Here is a 22,196-nt window from a genome sequence, read left to right on the forward strand (position 1 = left end):
AATAAATGATCCCATAAAAACAGAAGTGAAGTGGAGGTTAAAATCCAATAGAAAAAAGTCTTCATTGAAGACAGCGAGGTTAAAACAATGCTGGAAGCAGTCTCTTTAAAAACAAGCCTGGTGCATTCTTTAACTGCCTTCTCGGCCTTACATAGCCAGCTGTCCTCCTTCTGGTCACTCCAGCTCCTTGATCGCTCAGCTGGAGCGACCGCTTCCTTCTGCCCCACCGAGTGTCGGCCAAAACACCCCTGCTTGGGCTCACTGTCCAGCTGCCTGCCTGCGAGCACGCGCTCGCTGGCTCGCTCGCTCCAATAGAAAAAAGTCTTCATTAAATACGAGGTTAAAACAATGCTTGAAGCAGTCTCTTTAAAAACAAGCCTGGTGCATTCTTTGCTGTAGCAATCAACCACTACGCCCCCTCACTAAGCTGCAAGCACGGTGATTATTTATTTAAAACTGGCCTCTTGACGTGAGCTGTGGACCCGCTATACCACAAAGTCCCTCTGCGCGATGCACATCTGACCGAGAACAATGTACTGTACAGGGAGAGACTGAACATGTGCGTAAATCACCGGCGCGTACGAACCGAAAGGGAAACGAAATAGAGCACAAAGAGTTCACAGCGAATGCACAGGGAGAGACTGAACACGTACGGAAATCATCGGCGCGTACGAACCGGAAGGGAAACTGGCTTGTTCGTCACCCGAGTAAAAGTTTTGGCAAATTTTTTGGTCGTCACCCGATTTGTACATGGTCCAAGACGTTTGTGACCCGAGGTTCCATTGTATGTAACCAATTCATGGTGAACAATATGGAATAATTATGAAATAAAAATTGGATAAGCAAATTCTTTTCCACAGCACTCTGTAACTCCATTCTGGTTTGAATTTCTGGCCAGGAGTTTGCATGTTCTCATTATGTTCGTTTAGGTGTTCCTCTAGGTACTTCCGTTTTTTGTTTTTGTTTTTTTTATTTTGATTTTTTTTTTTAACCACATCCCAAAGCTGTGTGGTTTAGTTGAATTAGTGGCTGTAAACTGCCCCACTGTGAATGATTATGTTGTTATTGTTTTTGGGAAAGGCACCAGATACCCTCAAGCCTGAACTGGATAAGTGGGTTAGATTAATGGATCGATGGTCTTGGCCTGACAACGCAGGAAGACCTCAAATCCGATGCTCCTCACGTTTTAAAAGAAATTGGTTGAGATTAGTAGATCATTAAACTGAAGAGATGAATGAGGAGTCTCAACAGCTTTTGAAAGTATCTGACACTTTTATATTAGGAAAGCTAAAGCTGATGTTGCAGCTTCTATTTGGAGGTTATGTTAGACTTGCTGACTGCGATTACTGAGCTTGTTGAGGGAATGTGTCAATTTGCATGACTGAAAATCACTGGGCATGCCATCTTTAGTGACAGCATGGTGGCGACTTTACAGAATAGTTGTGCTCACTCCGTTTTCAGACAGCCAATAGCTTGTTGTCTGACAACGCTGGTACTGTACAAAAGGTTAACGGGAAAGGTGAGTTCAGCTGCAATCTCGTCCCGTTTCTTCTTTCCATTCTGTTGTGGTATATAAAACACCAAACAACAGACAGATGAGCCTCTGTTATGTTTTCAAGGTCCAAAATACCTGTGTTCCTTATTACTCATAACTGCATTGTACTTCAGGATGAGTATTCATTAGTTGTCAGCTTTTATGCAGGCAGAATCTACCCCAATGACAAAAAACAGATCATCAATTGCTGGAAAAGTCATCGGATATGACATGGCCTTAACTAAACATCCTTGATGGATTTTATAGTCTCCTTTTGTTTGTAAATCTTATGTGAAAGGTGTTGTATCCTGTGTAAGGGATAGCAAGGGTCAGCTGTTTGAATAGGTACAATAACAGTTAAGGCTGCCCATGCATGACCATGAGTAGTTATTACTTTGATTATTCAGATGGCCAATGCCAGACAAAGTTTTTGGCTTGTGGGTTCTGAAGGCACCACAAGCCTACGATCAAATGAAATGCCATTCTTTGTCTGTCTAAACTGGGTTATGCAGCCTTTGGGACTCCATGAAATCACAATCATGACCAGCTAGTCTGCCATTGTGGAAAATATTACACAGCCACTACAGTGTATAGTAGAAATTGTAACCAGATTTAAAGTCCTACATAGTTGAAGAATTTTCTGTCTCTGAGTATAAAAGAAATGGCACAAAACAGAATCATCATTAAAAGGATAAGTAAGAGGGAATATTTATTTTCTTTCATTATAATCTAATACTCATTCATTTTTATAGGAGAGAACCAAACAGTACTTCAGGTCCAACAAAATTTGACATCCAAACAGTGGCTCAGTTTGAGCATCATAATTCTCAAGTCTGGAGGGTGAGCTGGAATATAACCAGTACTCTGTTGGCTTCATCAGGGGACGATGGGTGTGTACGTCTATGGAAAGGTAATTAATCAGTTATGTTCAAAGATTTTTAAGATGTGGATAATCTCTGTAAAAGAAACCCGTGAGCAATGACTTAGTACAATTGGCGCTCTGATTATTGGGTTTTATCTCGACTTATGACTAACATGATAACATATTTGCTCAAATAATATTTATTATGCAGTATGCTGGGATGATACTATTTCTTGATTTAGAAGCGCTCTTTCTTACTCCTTACGATGTCTTTGGGTCAAATTTAACCCATTTTTATTTTTGTTATCCGTAAAAACACCCTAAACCTTATCTGTTTAGGGTGAAAGTTTGACTTTTCCACTGTATTTAGTGTAGTATATTTGTTCACAGCTCATAAAAACATTGTAAATGTCATCTTTTCAGCTCAGAATTGGCTTTTAGTAAAGAGCCCTTACTTTACAAAACAGAAAACATGTTTTCAGATGTCACCGTTTTGTACAGCGGCTATATGTGCACAGCAGTGTCCCTTGGGTCACCATTGACTGTAATGGATTTCCAACTGCATTTAGGGTAATATGCTTGTTCACAAACTATAACAACCACCTAATGTACGTGCTATCTTTTCAGGTCAGAGATGTATCGACTTTATTTTACAAAGTGCCCTAACTTTGCAAAAAATTTTTGTACAGCTGCTACACATTTTCAGCACTGCCGTGTCCTTTGGGTTAATTTTGACCCACCATCTTCTTATATAATACGCTACCGTGACTGTTCGTCTGTCCAGGATTTTAAATCACCTGTAGCTCGCCAACCGTTTTGAACTATTGATCTGAAATTTGGTACAAATACACTACATGACCTCTACTATTCGCTTTCAGGGTGATGATTGACCTCCAAGGTTATTCCTCTTTTTATTTTATTTTATTGTAGAATCAACTCTCAGCAGTAGGGCGGCCATGTGGCACATGCAGACGGGTGCCGTACTTATCCCTCCCACCTTCCCCTACTCTTCATATCTTAAATCATTCTTGAGGCAGATTGTTTTTCTTAATTTTTCACTTAACCAGGCACATACTAAGTAATTGCAACACAAACACTGACTTAATCAGTTTTAATTAATGCGAAAAGATGCCGGCGAAAGAAGAGAAAAAGCGGGCCCGCTCAGGAATTGGCAAGTGCACCAACCTCTGTGCAAACGAATGCTAAACGTACAGAGAGAGAGCATGAAAACTAGGAAAATTCAAGTCAAGTGTATTCACTGCACGTTATTACAGTAGTGCGCTGTTACTGGTATTTGTATATTTCTTGTGCTTCTGTAAAAGCTACATTTCTTCTTGGGACAAATAAAGTTCTCTCTGTCTGTCTGTGGATTTTACTTTCCATTTAGAGTACTGTTTGTTTACATACCATTAAAACATCCTGAATCTGTCATATACTTGGGATCATCACTACTACAGTTTAAGATGGCTAAAATAAATTCAGGGTGAAAAATCTGACATTCAGGGCACCTAAAAAAGGGTGTCAAGGTCGGGCCAAAAAAGACCCAGAAGGCACAGCATTGAGTCAGCACTTGAAGACATTGTGAGGGTTAAGTGTAGTTATGTTTTTGTACAAATTATGAAATTGCCATAGCAACTTGGGGGAAAACCATTTCAATTTCAGCTGCACTTGTTTACAAGCAAGAAATGCTGCAATTGGGGGGGGGGAAAAAATTCTCAGTTTTTAATTTCCACAATAAAAGCAAAACAAATTGGAAGATGTGTACTGTGAAGGTAAGAATATTTATTGATGTCCTAAAACCATACCTTCTTGTGACTATTTTCTAAAATTCTTAAAATTCATGATATGAAATTTGGCTGTGAAGTTTTTTTTTTTTAATAATCTATTTGGATTTGTTCAATTTACAGCTAATTACATGGGTAACTGGAAATGTACTGGGATTTTGAAAGGTGATGGAACTCCTGTGAATGGCACTTCCAATCAGCATGGAATGTTAACATCACCTTTGGGGTCAGCAAATCAGACTATTCAGGGCTCACTAAATGGTACTTCAGCCAGCAGGTAAGTTTAAGTCATGTTTCATTTGTTTGTGTGTGTGTGTGTGTGTGTGTGTGTGTGTGTGTGTGTGTTTCACTAATGAACATGTCATAGAAACTGGTAAAGTTTGCTCATTTTCACATCTGGGAGACAATACACAGACATTCACCTCAGTACGGTACTTGCCATTTTATTGTAGTGGTGTATGCTGTCTTAATGTGTATACAGAATTTGTTTTTTTTTTTTTTTTTTCCTGCAGTTGATCAACACAAAATCTTTTATTGTCAGAATGAAAGAAAAATCCTTTAGAGTTAATGACAAGCACAATAGTGGAGGATGAGTGAATCTATAGACATTCTTCCTTTGTACTCTAATCACTAATAATCACTTGACTGGTTCGAACATGTACACAAATGTGGAATTTTCCTTTGATTATGAGAAATAAATTACTGAACAGTCCAATATTTGGTTAAAGGAGCTTCAAGCAAAACTACCTCATCCAGTAATGAATATTCTGTACTCCACTTTAGGAAAAGATTATTCTTCAAACAAGACAATGATAAAAAAAAAAAATAGGTGTAAGTTTCACTGGACTATCCTTGAGAGCTGAAGTCTCAACTTTCTGGTGTCAGTTGTCCAGTCAAAAATATGTTCACAAAAGGAGTTGAAGAGTTTTATATAGTAGACTGGCCATATTTTCCCAAAGCTAGAATATAACGGGGGACCCAAAATTTCTTGAATCTGTCAATAGCATAGCAATAAGGTGTAGTTATTGAATTTGCTGCCAGGAATTTCATGCCTACAGTCAAGGTAATCAGTCTGCCAAGTGGCATCATGCTGAGTTGTTTGAAGTTGTATTTCTAACTTGCATTCTACAATTATACACAATACTTGGTCTTTTTTTTCACTCTAAGTCACCATAGTATATTTTCAAATAAACAATGATTGCATTTTTCCACATTGGCAGGCTTGTTGATAAAGAGTTTGGTTTCCCACGGGCAGACTATTACTCAGTAACATTACATTGAACTGCTGAGGTATCTACAGGAAAGCTTCATGAAAAACATCTGCAAAAATGGCCCATCCAAAACTGGATTTTGCACCATAACAACACTCCTGCACACACTGAGTTGTCAATCCCCATTTTCATCAGATCTTGCTCCCTGTGACTTAAAACTAAAACTGAAGGAAAAAGTGTTCCACCATATTAGAAATCAAGGAGGCTGTAAGTCAAGGTGACTACAAGAAATATTCCATGAACAGGCGACAAGTGTACTTTTGGGATTCACACTAATATGTACCTGACTGAAATTTCTGCTAATGATGTCACTGCCAAATGGTAACTTAACTGCAAGAACTGCTTAAGGAATCAGTTTTTGCTTTTTTTTTACATATTTATAATGTAATTGAGCAGGTTCTGTAGAAATTGATGTTCACTTTATCACCCTTGAGGTTTTTGTGTTGATCAGCTGCAAACAAAATCTCAGTTAAACTCGCACGTATTCTGATATAATCCAATTTGAAAGCATTGGCAAAGTTCTGCTGGCTTTTTAGCTACTTATTTTTGTTTTTCATAAACTAGGGAATAACTCGGTCAATGAAACCTCAAAGAACTTTGATAAAAACATTTTCAATATATAAACATTTTGCATGGTAATATGCGTTTGTATTGCTAATATACCAGCAGTAAATCAGATGTCCTGGTGTATACGTCTTCTACAACCCCAATTCCAATGAAGTTGGGACGTTGTGTAAAACATAAATAAAAACAGAATACAATGATTTGCAAATCCTTTTCAACCTATATTCAATTGAATACACTACAAAGACAAGATATAGAATGTTCAAACTGATAAACTTTATTGTTGTTTTGCAAATCTTCACTCATGTTGAATTTGATGCCTGCAACACGTTCCAAAAAAGCTGGGACAGGGGCCTGTTTACCACTGTGTTATCACCTTTCCTTTTAACAACACTCAATAAGCGTTTGGGAACTGAGGACACTAATTGTTGAAGCTGTGTAGATGGAATTCTTTCCCATTCTTGCTTGATGTACAACTTCAGTTGCTCAACATTCCGAGGTCTCCGTTGTCATATTTTGCACTTCATAATGCGGCACACATTTTCAATGGGAGACAGGTCTGCCACGCTGTTGTAACACATGCAGAATGTGGCTTCGCATTGTCCTGCTGAAATAAGCAGGGACATCCCTGAAAAAGACGTCGCTTGGATGGCAGCATATGTTGCTCCAAAACCTGTATGTACGTTTCAGCATTAATGGTGCCTTCACAGATGTGCAAGTTACCCATGCCATGAGCACTAACACACCCCCATAACCATCACAGATGCTGGCTTTTGAACTTTGCGCAGATAACAATCTGGATGGTCCTTTTCCTCTTTGGCCCGGAGGACACGACGGCCATGATTTCCAAAAACAATTTGAAATGTGGACTCGTCAGACCACACACAGCACACTTTTCCACTTTGCGTCAGTCCATCTCGGATGAGCTCGGGCTCAGAGAAGCCGGCGGCATTTCTGGGTGTTGTTGATATATGGCTTTCGCTTTGCATGGTAGAGTTTTAACTTGCACTTGTAGATGTAGCGATGAACTGTGTTAGCTGACAATGGTTTTCTGAAGTATTCCTGAGCCCACGTGGTAATATCCTTTACAGAATGATGTCGGTTTTTAATGCAGTGCCACCTGAGGGATCGAAGGTCACAGGCATCCAGTGTTGCTATTCGGCCTTGCCGCTTACGTGCAGAGATTTCTCCAGATTCTCTGAATCTTTTGATGATATTATGGACAGTAGATGATGGAATCCCTAGATTCCTTGCAATTGTACGTTGAGAAACGTTGCTCTTAAACTGCTGGACTATTTGCCCACGCAGTTGTTCACAAAGTGGTGAACCTTGCCCCATCCTTGCTTGTGAACGACTGAGCCTTTTGGGGATGCTCCTTTTATACCCAATCATGACAAACACCTGTTTCCAATTAACCTGTTCACCTGTGGAATGTTCAAAACAGGTGTTTTTTTTGAAAATTCCTCAACTTTCCCAGTCTTTTGCTGCCCCTGTCCCAGCTTTTTTGGAATGTGTTGCAGGCATCAAATTCAAAATGAGTGAAGATTTGCAAAACAACAATAAAGTTTATTGGTCTGAACATTCGATCTCTTGTCTTCGTAGTGTGTTCAATTGAATATAGGTTGAAAAGGATTTGCAAATCATTGCATTCTGTTTTTATTTACGTTTTACACAACGTCCCAACTTCATTGGAATTGGAGTTGTAAATGTTTCTGTGTGTTAATGTTTTGTATTACATTTAGTTTAAAGGGCGGCACGGTGGCGCAGTGGGTAGCGCTGCTGCCTCGCAGTTGGGAGACCTGGGGACCCGGGTTCGCTTCCCAGGTCCTCCCTGCGTGGAGTTTGCATGTTCTCCCCGTGTCTGCGTGGGTTTCCTCCGGGCGCTCCGGTTTCCTCCCACAGTCCAAAGACATGCAGGTTAGGTGGATTGGCGATTCTAAATTGACCCTAGTGTGTGCTTGGTGTGTGGGTGTGTTTGTGCGTGTCCTGCGGTGGGTTGGCGCCCTGCCCGGGATTGGTTCCTGCCTTGTGCCCTGTGTTGGCTGGGATTGGCTCCAGCAGACCCCCGTGACCCTGTGTTCGGATTCAGCGGGTTGGAAAATGGATGGATGGATGGATTAGTTTAAAGGGAACATCATAACTCGTGAGGTTTACAGGATATATACGGAGTACTGATCTACAGTACAGAGGTACAGTTTAGAATTTACCGTGCTCCGAATGCATGTATATAAGGAGTTATCAGTCAGTCTTTTAGGATCAGGGTAGGAATTCCTAGCTCTGGAAAGTTTTTTTGGTTTGATTATGATCCAATTTATTTGTGACATTATGTAACAAGCATTCAGGATCTTTGTCATTTATTCTCATATGACCACGGCTTAGACGGAGAACAGCTCTCTTGTTTTGGAGTTCACCCAGCTTCAAAACATTTTTCTAATGGCTGACTTTGCAAAACAACAGATAATCTGTGATTGTTTATAAAAATAGTCGAGTAGGTAGCTGATTTCACCTCACTGATACAGTTCTAACCAATTTAAATCTGACTCATTAGAAGCCACCTCTGTGGCTAATCCACTGTTTGTAGTTAGAGGTTTTTGCATTGGATGCATTTATATATAAAACTACTAATCTTTTCCCACATAAGCTTGAAAAGTTAGGGAAAGAATCTTCCAGAGCCCTGAATTGAATTGTGGCTTAAGATGGCTTTTGTCAATTTAATGTTTTTTTCATTTTTGTTAGTTCAGGTTTATTTAACCAAAAAGTGGTGTTGAGTAAATGTTGATAGATCACATTTCACTCTAATCAGTGCACTACTAACATGTATAGGTATATTCTATGCAAATTACCTGCCTAATCAGTCTTAAAATGCATCTTTTTGATTTACATGCATTTGATCTGATTCAAGGTTGGGGAGGGGGTGGGCAGTGATAAATGAATGATTGTAATATTTAAGGAAAAGGGTATCATCCGTAGGTAACAGTGAAAACTCAAAATCGGGAATCCTCGGTTATGGTCCTGAAAGGCCACAGTGGCTGCAGGTTTTTGTTCCAACCAGTTCCATAATTTGAAATCAGACCTAGCAGATAACGAAACTTGGAATTCAATTATTTTGGCTTGTTAGTGCTTCATTTCTCCCAAGACGAATTTTTTTCACATTATAGATACTTTGTTTTCTAAGAACATTATCCAAGTGTGTTGTGGTCCTGAACAGATTTGTAGCAGTTATGAAAAGCTCCGATTCTCACTCTCTTTAAGTGGTGATGTGTTTATTTTATTTAGGGATGCCAGGAGAGCACCCAGCCTTGACCTGGCTCGCACGCTTACAAGCAGAAACACATAAAGGTAACAAATGAATTGGTAATAAAAAATATCTATTATAAAAAAAAAAAAAAATCTTGAGACGAGACTGTTTCCAACAGATTTTTTTAAGTCCCGCCCTCCACTCAACCATTTACGGTTAACAGCCCACGCACACGGTCCTATTACAATCTCATTGGTGTGAATGCTTTTATCAGACACAGTTCCTGCACTCTCCGCTCATAAATTTTTATGTTTTCCTCACTTTAAATTCCCAATAAAAGAAGACTTATTATGTACAAATCTTAATAAAGAATTTCTTCCCGAAGGGTTATCAACAGAAGAAATGAGTACACGGGCAATCGTAGTTCCAAGAAGAGATGAAGTCAAACAAATTTACGTGAAAATTGTTGATCGGTTACATGGCAGATTGGTTTAATGCACATCGGTAGACTATGCTGAAACAGTTGGTGGTGATTGTGCGGAAGATGAAGACATCAGCTGACAATATCCCGTAGAATATCCACAACCATTAACACCATCCAGTCTTCCACCGCACGAATTACTGTTGAAAGAAGGATATATCGTAATGTTATTGCGTAATTTATGTCTGAGTGATGGGCTATGCAAGAAGACAAGATTAGTTGTATTGAAAATAGGTCGAACAATTCTGACGTCAAATTTTAAAAGGCGACAAGAAAGGTAACGTAGTACATCTTCTGCGGAAAACATTAGACACTGAAGGAGATCTTTATATGCCATTCATATTAAAACATTTACAGTTTCCTGTTAGAATAGCTTTTGCTGTGACAATTAACAAATCACACGGACAAATATTCGAAAAAGTCGGTTTATTTATTAGAGAAATAGAAACTATATTCACTCACAAAAAGTATTTTTGTGTTAATTTCAAAGCCAAACAGAACGAAAACGTATAACGCAACAAATACCTGTAACGAAACATGAAACAATTTTCTTTCAATTTATTACGTTTTACTATTTTTTACTATGGTTAATTACTCACTGTAATGTAAAATAGTTAGGTCTATTATACATATGTAATATTTCCCATGAAAATAACAATCTGTTTAAATTGTACATCCGCTTCCCCATACGTGAGCAGCAGAGCCGTGAAATGGCTATCGCGTAGCACCTGCACGGGGGCTTGTCGAGCAAAGTGAGCAGTGGGCAGAGCCCTCTAGTATTAAATGAATAAAGAGGGCAAACACAATCAACCAACAATTAACTCGTACGCAAATTTCCATCAAATTGCCCCAGTGGCAATTATTATTTAACTAACACAGAACGAAACCTGACAACACATTAAGAACCAAATGGGTAACAATAAACTCTCAATAATACCAGCAACCCCTGTGGGAACACCCGATGCTGCCCAATGACAAAGCACTACCCAGGCTGCTGGGATTTGTAGTTCATTTTAGTTGCACTGCTTTAGATTTTTGCACCGCTTGGTCCTTACCCTCTCTCTAATTTTTTCAAAACATTGTATTAACACAGATATGCCACAATGCATAGTCGTACACAGGTTTAAATGGACACATGTTAGCTGGACATCTGATGATTCCTCTGTTATTGGCACCTTCTTATTAACTGATGGCTGGTTAGGAGAACAGGCAACAGCTAAAACCTAAATGCAGCTGTTTAAAACTAAACCATTAAGGGCTTTGAATTGTAACAAGCGAGTTAACTAAAACTAAGCCCAAAAAAAGCAGTAAATAAACAGATTCTAATTTAAGAAATTGATTAAAGTGAAAACATGCAGCCAGTGCAGCCTTCCAGGATGTAACTGACTAGTCCTGCTCTAAAGTATTTTTGCAACATTTGGGTATGACAGGATTTGAAGGTATGCGGTGATCAAATGTTGAATCTTTGATCAAAAAGTTGTAAAGAATTTAAAAAGCCTGTTTTGCATACAATTGTATGTAAAATTTGGGCATTCCTGATCAGATTTCATGTGTCACTGAGTCTAAGCCAAAATCCAGAAAGACAACATCTATAAGGTGCAAGTGTTCCACATTTCTGCTCTATTACTGTTTTTTTGATTGAATTTTATTAAATTTAATAATAATGCCAAAACAAAATCAAAAATGAAAGAGTGGACATCTGGAGCTAAGAATTGTGGCTTATGGAAAAGACTTGGTGGTCATAGTATGCTCATCCCTGTCTTTAGACAGCATACGAAACAGCTCAGAAATCTTCCTAGGTATGTTTGTGTGACATTTACCCTGAACAAGTGGCCAGCTGTATCCCCGTATTCTTGTTGAACTCATTTCAAAGTAACGGCCTCGATCCACTGTTCTAGCTCCATTTGTAATTTTGAAAACTTCAGTCATGTCACCTCTTAATCTGTGTTTGCTTAAACTCCTTCTGTCTTTCCTCTTAACTCCGCCCCTGCAAACCTGGAATCGGCATAGTTGCTCTACCCTGGACTTTTTCTGGTGCCGCTTTTGTAGCCCGGGAAGTAAAACTATGCAGTACACCAGGTGCGGCATCACCAGCACATTTTGAAGCTAAAGCGTAACTTTTTTTGACTTGTACTCCACATATTGTTGTATAAAGCCTAACATTCTGTTAGCTGCCTTGATCATTTCTGTACACTGTCTGGATAAAGATATTGATAAGTACACAAGTCTTTCTCATAAGGTGTATTTTCAAGTTTCAGACCTCCCATTGTGTGTTCAAATCTGCATTGTCTAGATCAGGGGTCCTCAATCACAGTCCTGGAGGGCCGCAGTGGCTGCAGGTTTTTGCTCCAACCCAATTGCTTAATAAGAAGCACTTATTGTTCAAGTAACAGTTCTGCTTCACTTTAGTGGTCTTGCTCATTAAGATTTTGAACCCTTATTGCTTATTTTAGTCTTAAACAGCTGTATTCTTTGTTTTTAATTGCTCCTAATTAGCAATAACATGCATATGACAAAAGAGACCAGCATTTCTCCATTTAACTTGTTACTATTTACACCTGTGTGTATTTATCATGCATTATTGGGTTTAATTAAATACTTGGAAGGAAACTGAAGTACTGAGAATAACTCATTCATTTGAGCCTTCAAATCATTTGAATGATATCCTTAGAAAAGGGAAGAAAATCTAGGATATGAGAATTACCTGACATAGCAGTGTTAAAGCACTAACAAGCCATGAAATTAAATTATTGGCAAGAATTGCTGTCTAATTAAGCAACAAGGTTAGAACAAAAACCTGCAGCCACTGCGGCCCTCCAGGACTGTTATTGAGGACCCATGGTCTAGATCAGGGGTGGGCAGATTCAGTCCTGGAGGGCCACAGTGGGTGCAGGTTTTTGTTCCAACCCAGTTGCTTAATAAGAAGTACTCATTGCTCAAGTAACACTTCTGCTTCACTTTAGTTGTCTCGCTCGTTAAGATTTTGAACCCTTATTGCTTATTTTAGTCTTAAACAGCTGTAGTCTTGGTTTTTAATTGTTCCTTATTAGCAATAACATGCAAATGACAAAAGAAACCAGCAGTTCTCCATTTAGCTTGTTACTATTTACACCTGTGTGTATTCATCATGCACTACTGGGTTTAATTAAATACTTGGAAGGAAAGTGAAGAGAAAAAAGTGAAGCACTGAGAATAACTCGTCTGTTTTAGACTTCAAATCATTTGGATGATATCCTCAGAAAGGAAAACAAATCTAGGATATGAGAATGGCCTTACATAGCAGAGTTAAAGCGCTAGCAAGCCATGAAAGTAAATAATTGACAAGGATTGGTTTTTAATTAAGCAACTGGGTTGGAGAAAAAACCTGCAACCACTGCGGCCCTCCAGGACTGAATCTGCCCACCCCTGGTCTAGATATACATATTCATACATACACACCTAAGGTAATATAAAGTGTAGTTAAGTGAGGGAATGCACAAGTCCAAAACTAAAATTGGGGTCCCAGAAGAGTCGCCCCTCTTAATATGCAGGATGGTGCAAAATAGAACCAAAAAAGTGATCGGACTCATGGGGCCTCCAAACAAATTATAAGGTATCTCTGAAGAGTGGTCAAAGTTTAGTTCGGACTACTAAGCGGCAGTTTGATCTTTTCCAAAAGAGATGCCACCTTCTGGAAGTGTCTCTGTCTTGTAGTCCTTTGACTGAAAGGGGCAGCATCAGTTGCCCTCCTTCTTTGGGAGTCTTGGGGCTGTGGATGGAAATGGAGACAATACTGTTGGCAACAGAGCTGACCTTGTGTTCCAGTGTTGTAGTGCCTACCTTTGACGAGCTGGGAAGGTAACCCTTAGACACACATGAATGGCACGAGTCACCACCAGGTATTAAAATGCAGTCATTGTCGATTATAGGGCACCTACCAATACTTTATTTCTGTAGGTTGATAGGTTTATATTATCATTATTTGTTGCGTGTACACAGTGTGGTGAAATTCCTACCTGCATGTGCTAATTAATGTACATTAAGTCATCACTCTCCAGCACCATGATTGCTGAGTAGTGCTACCCAATATGGAAACTTTTGTCTTCCTGTAGTGGCAACACTGTGCAGAAGAGGTGGAAGCCGACCCACAGAGAAATCAACTGACGTCACCAGGAAGTGCTCGTTTTTGCAGTGTTCATAGGTTAATGGAGTTTATCCTAGTACCTGACCCTGCAAGGAGACCTCTTTTGAGCCAGATGTTGTGGGTTCACGACTGACCACCCTCAGGTTTGCCAAGTTGTGAAACTTTGAACTGAGATGCCTTGTGGTGCGAGTCCACAGCAATTCACTTGGCATCAAGAATGGGGGTCTGCTCTGTGGACGGGTGGAATGCTGTGGCACACTGTGCAGAAAGGTGGAGGCTGATACAGAGAGAGATTAGTTGACGTGTCTAGGAAGCGCTCGTTCACAGTGTTCAGAGTTGGTCTCTGCATGGCTGACTAATGGAGTTTCTCCTATTAGCTCATGTTGCAAGGAGACTGCTTGGGAGACAGATGTTGTAGGCTCATGGCTGACCACCGTTAGGTTGCCATGGTGGGAATCTTTGAACTGAGATGCTTTGTGGCATGATTCCACAGCAATTCACTTGGCGTCAAGAATGGGGTTTGCACTGTGGACAAATGGAGTGTCGTGATGACACTGCAGACGAGGTGGGGGCCGAGAGAGAGATCAGCTGATATCACCAGGAAGTGCTCCGCTCACAGCGTTCAGAGACCGTCTTTGTGCACCTGACTAATAGAGTTTCTCCAATTAGCTCAGGCTGCAAGGAGACAGCTTCTGAACTAGATGTTGCAGGTCCATTATTAGCTGATGTGTTTGCAAACTTTAAAATGTGACACACCTGCATTACTATCATATGGATTATTACAGGCACAAAACATACATTTTGGAATCATTAACCCTTTGTTATTAGGTTTTAATCTAATGTTGGGGATGCTGCTGTAGGTTTAGCTAACACATTAATTTTCAGTTGTTTTGCAGGTCCATTTTTTCCAGTTTGTGGTGTTACTTAGCTACAATTTACTGCTTTTATAACTTTTTTAATAAGTTAGTGTTTATTTCTTTTATCTGGAAGTGATGTGGGAAAGTACTGTTTATTAACATGTCATAAATGTGTTTCTGATGATTAGAGTTAAGTACAATGATGGATTTTCCTTGTGATGAAAAGCTTATTCTGTAAAGAAATATACATTTTAAAAGCATCCAATTGTGTGTGTGTGTGTGTACACTGAGTGCTAAACTATAGCAGTTAATGCAGTTTCCTTTATTACCTGTTCACTGTCTATGTTCAAAATGTGTGTGTGTGTGTGTATACACATATGCATCCCTACCCAAGAGTGGTGGCAGTAGCTCTCGTATAGTAGTTGATTTTATACATTATGCACATGATATAGTTTTTTGTTTTTATTTTTTTTTTTCTAACAGTAATCATTTTTTGCTTTTACACTTGTATTATGTCCTTTTTAACAGAAAGAAAGGACAGCTGATACCGAGCTAACTGGAGTATCTTTGCTGTTTTGCTGCTTGTTGCATGCACACAGGAACGGAAAGAGAACTCCGTTTTCCCCTTCCCTGCGCCGACTGACCTCTCCCAAGAAATACCAACAGTCTGTTAATTACTAATCACAAACCTCAAGGATGTTTTATTTTCTGCAGTTTGTTATATATTATTGAACTTGTCTGGAAATGATATATTAATAAATGCTCATTACTCCTTTGATGTGTTTGTTTAACACATTTACTTTCCTCCAGAAAACGGGCAGCACGTGACACGCAGATATAATCAAAGGTATTAAACTCTGAGTAAACCATAATACTGTTTATGCTTTTTTGTTGCCTCTGATTGTGAATAAACATAATATAGTATACTGTGTTAAAAAAAAAAAAAAAAATTCTAATTTGTACTTTTATGGCAAAGAATTCTGTTACATTCTGAAATTCTTGAATTGTGTTTTTTTTTTTTTTTTTATAGGTTTGAATTTGTCATACAAGATTGGGAATCGTTAATTATTTAACTGTTTAGGACTATGCATAAGTTTCATAGGAAAATGTACCCCCCACCCCCCAAAAAATCCTGAAACCTGTTTTGTGAAAAGCTTTGGCTTTCCTTGTGTATTGTTCACTTCTCATATTCTTCAGGTGTGCTTTTTTTGTTTGTTGAGTTTTTGTTTCCTCTTCACATTTAAAAGCTTTTACAGACTTTTCCCGCTAGAGACATTCGGCGACTTTTTCTGTGCTTAATTTTTTTTATTTTTATTTTGATTATTATTTTCTTTGGCATGGTTATTTTCTAAACTGTTTTACAGCATGAAGTCTCCTCTTCCCTTCCTTTGTATTTACTACCTTTCTCTTGTTTTGTTTTTATTTTTTTCTCTTTTTTTTTTGTTGTTGTCTTTCTGTCTCCATTGTTTCAGGTATTTCTTTCCCCCTCTGGAGCCCCCTCGTGCTGGATCGAGATGGTCCAGCTATGCCCAGCTTCTTCCTCCACCTACTCTGATAGAACAAACTTGTGACGCTGACACTGCCAGCCATCAGCTTCCTCACCCTCGCAGACGATATACAACTCGGCCTCTAAACCCCTTACCAGAAAATGAAGGGGATTAAAAAAAATTTTTTTCCTTAACAAAAACTAACAAACAAAAAAAGTTAATTTATTAAAAGTCTTTGCAACTGTGCGCTTTAATGTTTGATTACAGTTTTTGTGCCTTTCCAATTTGTGGTCTGTTTCTTTTTGAGTACTTGAACAAAGCAATTTGAAAGTGATCTTTTATTCAAATCAATAATTAGAAAGTCTGTTTTGAAGGAGCGTTCCTTTTTTATCATCGTAAAAAGTGTAATCATTTAAAAATAGATTTCTTCATAGTGGGATTTATTCTCAAGCATACTACCAAACTTGAAACACAGCTTTTGGATTTTAGGTCTTGAGAAAGCTTCCTCATGCTGAACTGAAAATCTGGAAAAAAAAGACTGCCCAAAGGGACTTTTTTCCCATGTTGCCGGATTAAATTTAGAATCGACTTGTATGTATGTTTTTTTTATGTTTATATTCAACACATTTGTGTATTTATATTTTTCTGCAATAAAGGTTTGTAAAGAATTTGTTCTAACGTTTTTCAAAGTCAGTAACTTCTGGGTATCACTTTTTTTTATTTTAGTGCTCTGTAGCGATAGTAGGAAGCAGGTTGAGGAGGCCCTGGAGAGGTGGAGATATGAGAGGAGAGGAATGAAGGTCAGTAGGAACAAGACAGAATACATGTGTGTGAATGAGAGGGAGGTCAGTGGAATGGTGAGGATGGAGGGAGTAGAGTTGACGAAGGTGGATGAGCTTAAATACTTGGGATCAACAGTACAGAGTAATGGGGATTGTGTAAGAAAGGTGAAAAAGAGAGTGCAGGAAGGGTGGAGTGGATGGAGAAGAGTGTCAGGAGTGATTTGTGACAGACTGGTATCAGCAAGAGTGACAGGGAAGGTCTACAGGACGGTAGTGAGACCAGCTATGTTATATGGGTTGGAGACAGTAGCACAGGGGACAGAGCTGGAGGTGGCAGAGTTAAAGATAAGATTTGCACTGGGTGTGACGAGGATGGACAGGATTAGAAATGAGGACATTAGAGGGTCAGATCAGGTTGGACATTTGGGAGACAAAGTAAGAGAGGCGAAGTTGCGTTGGTTTGGACGTGCAGAGGAGAGATGCTGGGTATATTGGGAGAAGGATGCTAAGGATAGAGCTGCCAGGGAAGAGGAAAAGAGGAAGGCCTAAGAAAAGGTTTATGGATGTGGTGAGAGAGGACGTGCAGGTGATGGGTGTAACAGAACAAGATGCAGAGGACAGAAAGGTATGGAAGAAGATGATCTGCTGTGGCAACCCCTAAATAGGAGCAGCCGAAAGAAGTAGTAGTTTTGGAAAAAACGGAAGGAATCTGCAATCTGGTAAATTTTTGTTGTTTTATATTTCTGTCTTTATAATAAAACATTATCTGAAAAGGAAAGTGCAAAATACTGTCATAAAATAGATTCAGCACATTTAAAGCAACAGTTCCAGGGTAATGAGGGGCACCTTCTGTTGGTTGTCATTCAGCAGAACTCATTTTGCATTGCCATCCTTGCTGATAAGTGTCGAAATGCAAATACCGCACTTAAAGATAAGAAGTAAAATGGATTAGTAGAGTTTGCACTGAAGCTTTTTCCTTTTGGATGAGACTCTTAGCCTTCCATTATAGGCATTTCACTTAATATTCATTTTATGTTTATACCCATGCTGAGATGGGTTTGAATTTTAAACTCTCCGCTTTAAAATCCGGTTGGTTGCAAGGTAGGATTCAGTTGTGGATGGGGTGCCAATCCATTACAGAGTCAGCCCACACTATGCCTGAATATGTAAGGAAAACGCACCAAGGCTTGGATTTGAACCTAGGGCTTTTAGAGCTGAGACAGCATGTTAACCAGTGTGCCACTTTGTCAGCCTAAGGTCTGCCTTAATTTAGTTAATGTTCAAACGGCACTGTTCAGGTGTAAAACAAGATGAGAGACGAGACAGAGTTGGGATTCACCACAACACAGCTTCCCTGTTTAATGATGAGATGAAAAATATACCATAGATTTGGATCCATTATTTTAGAAACTATCACTCCTAATGAGTTGATGTGTTTCATGCAGATGTGAGTTCTGAACTGAACCTTGACTTTTGGGTTGGAATGTTATATGGCGGTTGAAGTGAAGGAGGAACTTTCTGGAACTGTAGTGGAAGTGATGTCATTGCTCTTCTAATTGTTCCTGGTAATGTCTGTGGGCAAAAAAGAAGTCAACTACTTCGCCCCCTCACTTGGTGTCAGCAGTACCTGCCTCCCTAGGTGTAACTCCTAAAAGACAAGTTCCATAGAAAAGAATCAAATACTCCAAACAAAAGACAATAATCTGAAATTAATACACATGACAATAACTGATAAATTCACAAAAACAAAATTAGTAAAGTTTTTCAAAATGATACTTAAATGACAACAAAAAAGTTTGGATGGGGAAAGGTTGCCGTAGGTGACATTTTAACTGGTTGTGTGAATGACATTAGGTGCTGTGACCTCTCGTAGCCACGCCTCACGTAACTGGGAGTGCATCCTAAACAATGGCACTATTAAAATATCAAAGAGCGTGAAAAATTCATAACTCTAGAAACGTTTTAGAAAGTAACAAATGTCAGAAATGAATTCTGCAACCCAAATAACCTGAAATGGCATATAAAAATCAACAAAATCAGCTCAGAAATTCTCCGCTTTAGCCGTAATAAAAACAGATCAAAATTAAAAATTTTGAATTAATAAAGTAACATAATAAGCCAGATTCAAAAGATAACAAAACTATTAAAGAATAAATGTGTAACAGCACAACCCGCCTTGGCCAAACTCTGGCAATTATTGTTCCGTGTGCAGAGTCCAGTGGAACACTTCAGTCAAGTCCGCTTTCAATTTCTGTTTGCTGAAACTAGAAAGGTTCAACTCCTTCAATCTCTCCTCACAGCTTACACCTCTCCACTGAACTTTCAGCCTTCCTACTCTTCTCTGGCCTCTCATTATTGAGTAAGACGTGAAGGGGTGTCAAGGACTTGCAAGTGGTAAAAATGTAAAGAAGGACCCATTAAGACCTTAAAAAACCAAGGGAAATTCCCTCAAGGTAAACTACATGCCAGTTTGGGAAGAAAAGCACACCACCAGGGGATACCATATGGTGAAATGGTTTGTATGAGTGAGGTGAGATGAAGGTTAGGCCAGCCAATAGGGTTGTGGCACAAGAATGGAGAACATGAAGAACATGACAACCTTGCAGTATCTTGCCCAGACCAGTGTTTCTCAACCCTTCCATTGTCATGACCCAGCAAGGGTTTTTTTTTTGGGGGGTGGGATGGGGGTTTCCAAATCTTGTGAATCAACTGCGAGCGGGGGAATTGAGCACAATCGTTGCTGTGACCTGTTACCATTATAAATAATTGCAGATAAGTACAATAACAACTCATGGACTGCCCAGTGGTGGCGAAACACTGTCTTGGTGGTAGCACAGAATCCCAATCCTAGTTAGTCAACAGAAGAGGATGACATGTGGCCTCTTTAAGAATGCAGGCAGCCCAGCAGGGTTGACTGCATTATGGGACTCTAGCCACATTCCAGTTGGTGTGCCTAATGCTAACTCCTGTCTACTGTCGAAAGCACCTACGGTGCAACGTGAGCATCAGAACTGGACTTTGGATTAATGGCAGAAGATCTCTTGAGCCAATAAATCCCATTGTCTTTTGTATCATGGTAGTAGCTGGGTATATTTGGGTTGTTTACCTGGGGAAGTGATGGTACCAGGATGCACTGTGGGAAGAAGACAAGCCGGTGGAGGTGGTAGTGTGATGCTTTAGGCAATGTTCTGCTGGGAAACCCTGGGTTTGGGCATTTATGTGGATGTTAATTTGACGTGTACCACCTACCTAAACATCATTGCAGACCAGGTATACCCCTACATAGCAATGGTATTCCCCAGTAGAAATGACATCTTTGAGGTGGATAATGCGCCCTGACACATTGTGTGAATTGTATGGGGAGATTTGTGGAATTTGATGCTCAAAGGCCACACCTTGAACATCTGTGGGATGTACTGGAACTCTCTTCTCTTGTATCTCTTAGTTCCCTATGGAACACGAGACTGTGACAGTTGCTTCCATCTTGTTCTGTCATTGGCTGCTGTTGTGCTTCGCCCCATGAGAGGTGTAATTCTTACAGTCCTCCTCCAGTTTGTGTTTTGGTCTTACTTGCTTCCTTTTCCCAGGTGGTGTGTCCAATCTCATGGCTACTTTCAGAATGCGGTTCTGGTCCATCAGGAGGACATGCCCAAGCATGGTAGAACAAGTCCAATCTGCACTGGCTCCATCTCACAATTTGACAGCAGTTAGGTGGCCAGTTGGTGAACAGAGGATGTTGTGTGGCCCCTTTAAGAAAACGGGCAGCCTGGCAGGTCCTATCTCGTCTTTCGTTATCAGATCCTTCAGTACTTTGCATTCTGCACTTCACTGATATTAAACAGAAAGTTGTTCCAGAAGCCTAACCACCTTCTTCCTTCCTAAACCTTTTAAAGTGAGGATTCCACTGTTTGCAGAGAAGCAGAGGCATCAGTGCCCACAGGAGAGATTCATGGAAGAGATGTGAGTAGTTATGATTAACCTTACAATGTGGCTCATGTAGTTTATAACATGTAATGAATGAGTAATATCGCAGAAAACATGTATGAAAGGTAGGGGTAGACAGGAGGTCTCTCCATTTATTGACAGGCGGCAAAGAACACTACAGTTGTGGTCATGCCAGTGTGTCATCTGCAGCTGATGGTCAAAGTTGATGGAGCTTGAGTAAGCTAAGGTAAGTATCCCAGAGAGGAGACTGGGGAAGGGGTCAACAATGCTATCGGGTTTAGAGGAGCACTACTGGGTCGTGATCCTTGGGACAAATGAGTGAGCAATAGTGCTTCCGCTAAATTCTTTACTGGTGTTTACATAAGACTTGTGTCAGCCTCCTGTGTACGACATTGTAATTGTGTCTAATTAGCATGTATCTGGTATAGTAATATAAGTCAAAACATGATCAAGTGTGACATCTGTCACACACGTAAATGCAGACCCCTCCTCAAACATGACAAACCTAATCTTCTTTTAACTGTGTGGACTCTTGGAGTGCCACCATCTTTTATAGTTGTTTGTATCTGCTACAGATACACACTGATGAGAAAAACATCAGGACTACTCCTAAGTGAAGTGAATGACATGAGATATCTCGTAATAATAGAACATGTTGAGGTCCAGGATATTTTAGACGGTAAGCTGTCATTAGGTACTCCTAGTCGATTTTTGTTAGGTGTAAAGACCTGAATGATTTTGATGAGGGCCAAATCGTTACGGCCAGACAACTGGGTCAGCATTTCCTAAATGACAAAGCTTGTGGGGTGCTCATGGTCATTCATGGTGAGTACCTACCAACACTGGTCCAAGGAGGGAGAAACCCCAAACAATTGACAGGGCGTTGGGCAGCCAAGACTCATCAATATGAGAGGTTTCTGAGAGACTATGCTGTACGATATCAACCATCAGAAAGCCTACTGTGGCACAAATCGGCGATGATTTCAACGATGGCTGCAGTAGTAATTTGCTTCGACACACACTGAATTGAAACCTGCTGTGAATGAGACTGTAACCACAGACCAGTCAGGGTACCTGTGCTAACCCCTGTCCACCATCAAAAGAGCCTACAATGGGCACACAATGGAACTTGGACCAATGGAAGAAGGTTGCCTGGTCTATTGAATCCTGTGGTCTGTTTTTATGAGTACATGTGCATCATTTACCTTCGAATGAGAAGGTACCAGGAAACACTGTTAGAAGAAGACAAGCCAGTGGAGGAGGCATGA

At 39.8% G+C, this 22,196-nt stretch overlaps 1 protein-coding gene across 5 annotated transcripts in view; it reads left to right on the forward strand.

Moving 5' to 3' along the window:
- The window catches only part of seh1l (SEH1-like (S. cerevisiae)), a 38,500-nt gene extending 21,631 nt beyond the window's left edge, over positions 1–16,869 (forward strand). Inside the window, exons 7-11 of one of the 5 annotated variants that reach the window (XR_007936621.1) lie at positions 2,287–2,444; positions 4,304–4,457; positions 15,243–15,561; positions 15,745–15,911; positions 16,187–16,336. Coding sequence is in view for 1 of the 5 variants with exons in the window: in XM_028817591.2 (XP_028673424.1) it covers positions 2,287–2,444; positions 4,304–4,457; positions 16,187–16,376 (502 nt within the window). In the remaining 4 variants the exon portion in view is untranslated. Of the gene's footprint in view, positions 1–2,286; positions 2,445–4,303; positions 4,458–15,242; positions 15,562–15,744 lie in introns of all 5 variants that reach the window. The other 4 variants (XR_007936623.1, XR_007936620.1, XR_007936622.1 and 1 more) reach the window with 4 other exon arrangements.
- The last annotated feature ends 5,327 nt before the right edge of the window (positions 16,870–22,196 follow it).

This window comes from Erpetoichthys calabaricus, chromosome 13 (genome assembly GCF_900747795.2).
Source record: "Erpetoichthys calabaricus chromosome 13, fErpCal1.3, whole genome shotgun sequence".
Lineage (NCBI taxonomy): Eukaryota > Metazoa > Chordata > Cladistia > Polypteriformes > Polypteridae > Erpetoichthys > Erpetoichthys calabaricus.